Source organism: Cariama cristata, unplaced genomic scaffold (assembly GCF_000690535.1).
Source record: "Cariama cristata isolate BGI_N322 unplaced genomic scaffold, ASM69053v1 scaffold10369, whole genome shotgun sequence".
Taxonomy (NCBI): Eukaryota; Metazoa; Chordata; class Aves; order Cariamiformes; family Cariamidae; genus Cariama; species Cariama cristata.
In genome coordinates this window covers 13,871-21,233 of record NW_009635249.1, presented here as the reverse complement: position 1 = coordinate 21,233, position 7,363 = coordinate 13,871, and the positions used below count along the sequence as shown (strand labels likewise).

General features: G+C 37.2%; 1 protein-coding gene across 1 annotated transcript in view; it reads right to left on the bottom strand.

The window, feature by feature from the left end:
* Nucleotides 1-4,138, bottom strand: part of TENM3 (teneurin transmembrane protein 3) — a 97,291-nt gene extending 93,153 nt beyond the window's left edge. Inside the window, exon 1 of the mRNA XM_009707460.1 lies at nucleotides 4,018-4,138. Coding sequence (XP_009705762.1) covers nucleotides 4,018-4,138 — 121 coding nt within the window. The remainder of the gene's footprint in view (nucleotides 1-4,017) is intronic.
* Nucleotides 4,139-7,363: the final 3,225 nt, after the last annotated feature.

Here is a 7,363-nt window from a genome sequence, read left to right as displayed (position 1 = left end):
AATTATCCCATTCTCCCCCCCCCCCCCCCGCCCCAAAGAGGTAGTTTTACCCTGTAGCCATATGCCCCTTTAACACCACACCACCTCTCTCAAAATCGTCCCTAGTTTTTTGCCCTCCTAAGAACAGGGCAGTAATTATTCTTTGTTCCCTGCTGCATCTCAATGGGCATAAGAAAAACCTTAGTAGTGACATCATTTCCTTTTCACTTTCTAAACAGTAACAGTTCTTATACACAGCTTTAAATCAAAATATGACATGTCACATTCATTCACACATTTCCATAATGACATAACAGTCCAAGTAAGAACCCAAAATTTAAAATACCTAGCCTCCTGAATATATTCTCTTTCACTATACTTCTTCTCTACCCCCAAAATTTCTTCTTTCACAGACCCTCCCCAAAAGACAATAATACAAATACACATAAATATTTATAGGTAAATAATACTTATCTCTTGATTTGTACTTATACTGCTAGATATACCATTATTTATTTACAAAATACATTAATTTGCTGTATCCCATACTATCTAATTGTATTTCGACTGTCTGATGTTAGGGTGGACAAAATCCTGAATTAAAGAAATCTTTAAAACAATAAACTATATTTAATTATTATACAAGGAAAATAATTCACATATATCACTAAAATGACATGAAGCCAAACTCCCTCTCCTTATTTGCAAACATTCTATAGATTATAAGATACACTGCAAATAACTGAGTGTCTGTAACACACAATAAAAATGAATGCACAACCAAAACACAAAAATGCTCAACAATAATTGCTGTATAGTGTCACACATAATATCATTTTCCATCCTTCAAAGGCAGTACTAATTAGAATATTAGGTTGCAAGGCTGGATTTAGTCAGTCAATACCATGTTCTCCCATTCCATTGAATAACCTTGTATTCAGACCTTTTTCTGAGACATCTGCTATATATGCTTCTGCAACAACTGTTTCAAGAAATGAAATCAAAATCCTCCTTAAAAACATACCTTTTTAGAAAAAAACCCAAACTAACATCTAATTAAGAAGTTACTATACCTTTAATTAGCATGAGATACTGTAAACAACCAAAAAGCTCAATACATATCAGTTAAAGTAAGCATAATATATTTTAATGAGTACAATCTCAAAAAGTGCATTTAAGTAAGCCAAAAGAAATGCCCCTTTTCCCATTCACTTTTTTCCTCTCTTGCATTTTCTAAAAATCTGCAATTAAGCATATATTATTATAAGGTATTTCTGAACTGCACACAGATCTTGTATGACATAAAATAAAGACAGCAACATGTGAGATGTGACCAACTGCTACAACACAATGTTTAAACAAGCTCTGTTTTACAACCTTTCTTTTCTGTTGCCCAGTTATAAAAACAGATAAAGCACTGATACACCTCAAGTAAGTGTTTGTATTTGATTAAGCATGGCTTACAAATTACTTTGGAGAACCTAAACTGAAGTGGCCTATAAAATTCATCATATCCATAGAAAAGACACATTCTTATGCCACTTTATGCAGCCCTGAATCATGTCTGTCTTAGATAAGCGGGTGATATGTTGCCAGTAGTTTACTGTTCATATAGAGAGAAGCACTGGGAGCGAGGAAAAAAAAAAAAGTCCACAAAAGAAACAAACAAAAGACCTTTGGAAAAGGCTTGTTCAGAGATTCAAGCTTCACTTAACAAATGATTTGCATTTAAGGATGATTTAACATGCTTTTACTGCCAATTTATGACTAGCTATTTCTAGGTAAACCACAGCTGAATTTTCTTCAGAGGTCATAAGGATGCATTTTCAAGTGTAAGCTTTGCTACTTCATCACACAAAGTACCTGTACTTCTGAATGGCAAATGAACACCTGGGGTCTAGGACACAGTGGGCTATGATTTTCTGACCAAAGCAACCCAGGATTAACTAAAGATTAGATGAGAGTCAAGGAGAATGCCTGGCCCATACAACACTGGGAATTTCTCCCATCTAAATCAGAGTATCGGTATATTACCAGGAGGCTAAAGAGCAACAGTACTGAAAGTTGTTCAGCTGTCAAAGTATCCAAATCAAAGCTTTATTGATTCTTCCTTACAGTTTTCAGTAACTAGTATGATAGCACAGGGCCCTCCTCCTTAAATTTCACATCTAGGCATCACACTTTCCCTTCTGCTTAACCTTCCCTTTGTGGTTTAAAATGTGTATTCTCTGGTCTGCCTGTTGTTTAATACTGATGTATACTGATAAATGACCACTTACCATATTCTGCAGAGGACAGCATTCAACAGGGGATGGAATTAACCCTGTTTTCTTGTACCGTAGTTAGGAAGGTAAAACAGGATTTGATATACCTGTTATTTCCTTTGGGTTTTGAGGCAAAGCATAACAGGTTTTAATTTGTAAAAAAAATTATACTTTTTTAATCAAAGGAAAAAGAACAATTTATATTTATAAAACATTTACAAAAACGTATATATTTTATACAAGAAAGTATATTGGCTACTGAGGGCAGAAGACAGTGGGATGATGAGCTGTCACTGCAGCATCAGTATTCATTAACCACACAGTAGCTTTTTGCTATTCATTCAAAACAAGTAAGAACACAGAAAGAGATAATGAATATCTAAGTACAAGAAAAAGGCAGTAGGGTAAAGGAAACGAAAAAAGTCCTACTGGAGAAGTTTCATGTGCTTACAGAGACGACAAAAAGAATGAACTGAGTTGTATCTTTTCTATAACTTGGAGCTGGGATAACTTGAAAAATTTTCAAGATGTCAACTGCTGGCAGAGGTTTCCTCCTCCTCAGTGGTAAGGAGGTCAGCTCTACCTTGTGAAAGGGAAAATGGATTTTTGTGTAATGAAGCAAACATCGCATTCATCAACCATTTAAATCAAGTTTTCCATTCAAAACCTATTGATTTTAAAGCCTCTGTTAGCCAAAAGTGCACAGGCTCTTAAATGTTTTGAGAATCTTAAAGGGCAACATAGAAAAAGGTCGATTAAAAATAATCTTTTTATGTTGTTTGTATTTTAAAAGCTCCTACAACAAAATTAATAAAGTTTTGGTTTTTTGTTTGGTTTGGGTTTTTTTGTGTGGGTTTTATTTTTTTTTACTTTATATATTGGTTGGATGATTCAGACTCAATATTATAAGCTAGAGACTTTGAGAAAACAAAAGAACCTATTATACATGACCTATTAAATTTCAGAGAGAAATTAAAAAAAAAGAAAACATCATCATCTGTAGAGAAAAACAGAAGCCATTCCCTAGCGAGGTCACCATCCCATAGGAAGCTCCTTGATCATGAGATGCCTTCTGAACACAGCTAAGAGAGAAGCTTTGAAAATATGCAAATCCTCCTCGAAGTGCCTTTTCTGGTGCCAGCTCTTCAGAAAAAGAGATTATGTCCACCCTGTCACAGAGAAGGCTTTTCTCTGAAAACTATGCAGAGCTTGTTGAAACTCCCAAAGATTGAATCTTGGTATCAGGTGCCCCTTATGAAATAGCGTGTCCTGTCACCTCAGGCTCCCTGGCTTCATTCTGGCCATTTCTGCAGCATGAGACCCCAGCCACCCCAGTCGCTCAGGCAGGGTGGTCCAAGCCAGCCTCAGCAACATCCTGCTACCTCTGAGGACCCTGCAACAATCACTACACTATCGAAGACTTTAGAGTAAATGGAGGTTCTGCTTCTCTGGATGTGATGAGAGCTTTTCTATCCTCATCAAATGTTACATGTAAATTGTCATGAGGAATTCTGGTTGACAGCCAGCTTTCCTAGCAAGATCAACATTATTGCCCAGGATCCATCACTCCTTTCACATGCTATGTAGGAGGAATGGTGTGCTCTTGTTTAATATCTACATATCTATTTAAAATTACTATTACTTACAAATGCCCTGTACTTCCATTAAATACAGCATTTTGGAGGAAAAGTGTTAAAGTCTGGCAATGTAAATAAGACACAAAGAAAGGAAATGCTCCCAAAGAAGGAGAAAAATTGGTGCCTGTTTCACTTACCATTTTCTCCAGCAGGTACTGTTACAGGATGTGTTGGCACAGTATCAGAATTCACTTTTCCATTCTCAAATGTATCATTTTCAGTTTGCTGCAACTGCCAGTTGAGGCCAAACAGATGCATTGCTGGTGGTAAAGGATATAGGTTATTTGATGCTCTTAACCACAATGACAAATCACACAAATAATGGCTTTCCATGCTTCGCAGCAGAATAGCAACTCATACATTAAAAAATTAAATTACAGGAACAAGCATTCACAGACTAATAGTTCAGCTTAGCAATGGCACTGAGCAATTACTACCACTGTCCTTTAATGATACAGTGCTTTCGCTGAACGCAGTTGACAGAAAGCTCACTAGTCTCATTTTGAGTCTTTTACCGGTCCCAAATCAATGTTCAAAAGGATAGGCAGTAATTATGTCCTTTTCTCTTTTTTCATTTTTGATCCTTCTGAAGAGACAAATCATTACAGTGACCTCCTAAATGACCTACTAAAATAAATAATTTCACCAGCAGATGGATCCGTCCTGGTTAGCCAGAAAGGAAAAAGAAACAGCGCAGGAGGAGAGGAAGGAGAGCGCTGTGGGTGTTGCAGGGCTAACCTAAGACATGGACATCCCTTTTCATGCTGTCACCAACACTCCGTGCAACCTCAAGCTACGTGCCCGTTCCCCACGCTAGTCTACAGAATGAGGCCAAGACCATTAGCAGAGCTGGGGACACTGGGGCACTTTGCCCTGATAATGATAATGCGTAAGCTAGGTTTCTGAACTACTTAATTCCCCACAACCATGTTTATTAGAAAGGTGATGCCATGTCAAAAAGTTTAGTGAAGTTAATTATGAAAGACAGAGTCAACCTTCCATGGTGTTAGGGGGAACTACTTAAGGAAACTGGCTATCACCAGGGATTAATGAATTAACTTCCTCGTCTAAACTTTTAGAGCAAAAACAAGGAAAAGAAAAACCACCTTAACGCTATACTGTGATACACATAACATATGTAATTTTTTGCTATCTGTGGTGTATTTCCTTCTCTTCCAATGACTCTATGATACCATCAAAATTAATTTTTTTGTAATTACTCTTATTTGCATTTGGTATAACATGGGTTTGCTCATTCCATGACAGTTATGTCCAAAGCTAAAATAGTCTTTCAGTCCTACTGGGGAGTTAAAATACATTGGCAAAAAATTCTGTAATACTGTACTTTAACTATTAGTGCAAAATGTAAGGAAGATAATTCACTGTGTCTTGTTGCTTCTGCTCCTTCTGTCTCTGAAACAGGTCACTGCTATAGTCGATGTTATTAATTTACGTATTCCTTCTATCCAAATGACATCCCTTCATCCCTTTTGATTTCATCTCTGATCTTTCAATCTCTCTGTATTGACCATGGCAACCCTTGCTTAAGACAAACAGGCACCAGTGGAAGTTTCGTCAGGCAGACAGCAAACACTGCAGAATTAAGACCCTCTCTGGCAGGTCTTTGCCTTAAACCCTCTCTCTTACCCTCAACAAACCAAAAAAACAGAATGCAACCGAAGACCTATTACTGAATGCTTCAAAGACTGAAATCCTCACTACAGCTGACATATTCTCTTTGTTCCAAGTCTCCGACTCTACTATTACTCTTCTTTCTCAGACCTTAAATTGCCTGTCAAAGCCTGATAATGTAGAATGTTCCCTGACCCTAAAACCTTATTTCTTCCCCCCCCCTCTCATCTCTTGTTAAACCATAAATCCGACCACCACCATTTTTTGGCACATCACTAGAATTAGCCATTATTATTTTGGCCCTACCTCAGCTGAAATTCTTATTTATGTATTAATCATCTGATGATTGTATCTGGTTTAATATATTTCATCAAAATCCCTAGGGTCAAACACTACTATGTGTTATACTAGTTCACTTCACTGGCAGCAATGGAAGACTACAAACAGCTAAATATTTCATGGTTCAAACCTAGTACATTTCTTGTCTTCAGTCTGGAGGTCTAAATCACCTCTCCTAACTTTGCTGGCTTCTTATCACTTTTAATACTCTTCAGGAGAAAAAAAGAAAGTGACATTTATTTTGTAACTCTGGAAGTGCAACCCTTCCAAACACATGAGCTTAGAACATCATTAACAGCTCAGTCTGCTGGTGCTATGTACATGCCCTGTGCCTCTTCATGCTCCACAGGGAGATCAGAAGGGGAAGCTCTGACATGACCTTCTAGCCATTGCCTCATAATTCAAAACAGCTGGAATTTGAAGTCTTCAAAGGCAAGGACTGTGGGATCTATATTGATTACATCTCAAAGAACCACAGTTACTACAAGGTAAGTGACAATTACCTTTCCTTTGTGCTGATGTAAGTCCCACTGTAGTTCACTGTCAAGGATGGTGAGTAATAGTTGTATCCCTCAAAAATACTATTGCTCTCTCAACTTTGACACCGAACTAGCACCAAGTTCCATAAACAATGTCTAATACAAATGAACAGATGGATACATGCAGCTGTTTCACAGATTGTGAATATTGGAACATTTTTGAAGCAGACCAAAAATGTTTCTTGACAACTCCAATGACAACCCAAAACTTACAGTGTGTACTAATACACTAAGTAATTCAACTATGTAATCTCTCTGAGACAGCAGTATGGAATTTAGAGAATTCTCCTTTCACTACAAACATATGAGAACAACATGAAAGAATTAGGTTTGTTGACACAGGATCAAAATACAAGGCACAGTTTCTTTAGAGACGGGGAACTTTAAGAACATGGATAAAGTGACTGATTAACACAAATTCAGGTACTATTTTGTGGATTAAGATTGGTTTTTTCTCAGCCAGCCATCTACATAAAAGCAAACTTTATGCCCTTATCAATGTTATAAGAATAGTGAGGCACCTATTAAAAATTCTTGATCTCCCTTGTGTCTGATAAGCAGCACCTGGTACTGGTAACTGCACACTGAGCCCATACCTCAGCAGAGGGTCTGAGACCTTCAAGTCAAATATTATGAACTATTTCTGAATTTCCAGAGGGGGAATGATGCAGGCACACTGCAGAGGTAGATATGCTTGTTTGATTTCCTCAGGTCTAGAAAAGGATGAAGGCTTTCTTCCACCTTTGGGATGCAAGAGTTCAATCCCCTTCTCTGTTTCTATTATGCTCAGAGAAATGGCAGGTTTACTTCTTTCTATAAAGAAGCAAAATTAAAGCAAAAACATATAAAGCAAAATATATTTCTCTATTCTCAGCTTCTATTTTAGTCCCAAATCTATTGTGAAGCAGTTTCTTAACTTTTGGATTAGATATTGCCTGTCAGGTCTGGTTTATTCCCATTCAATTTGGCATCT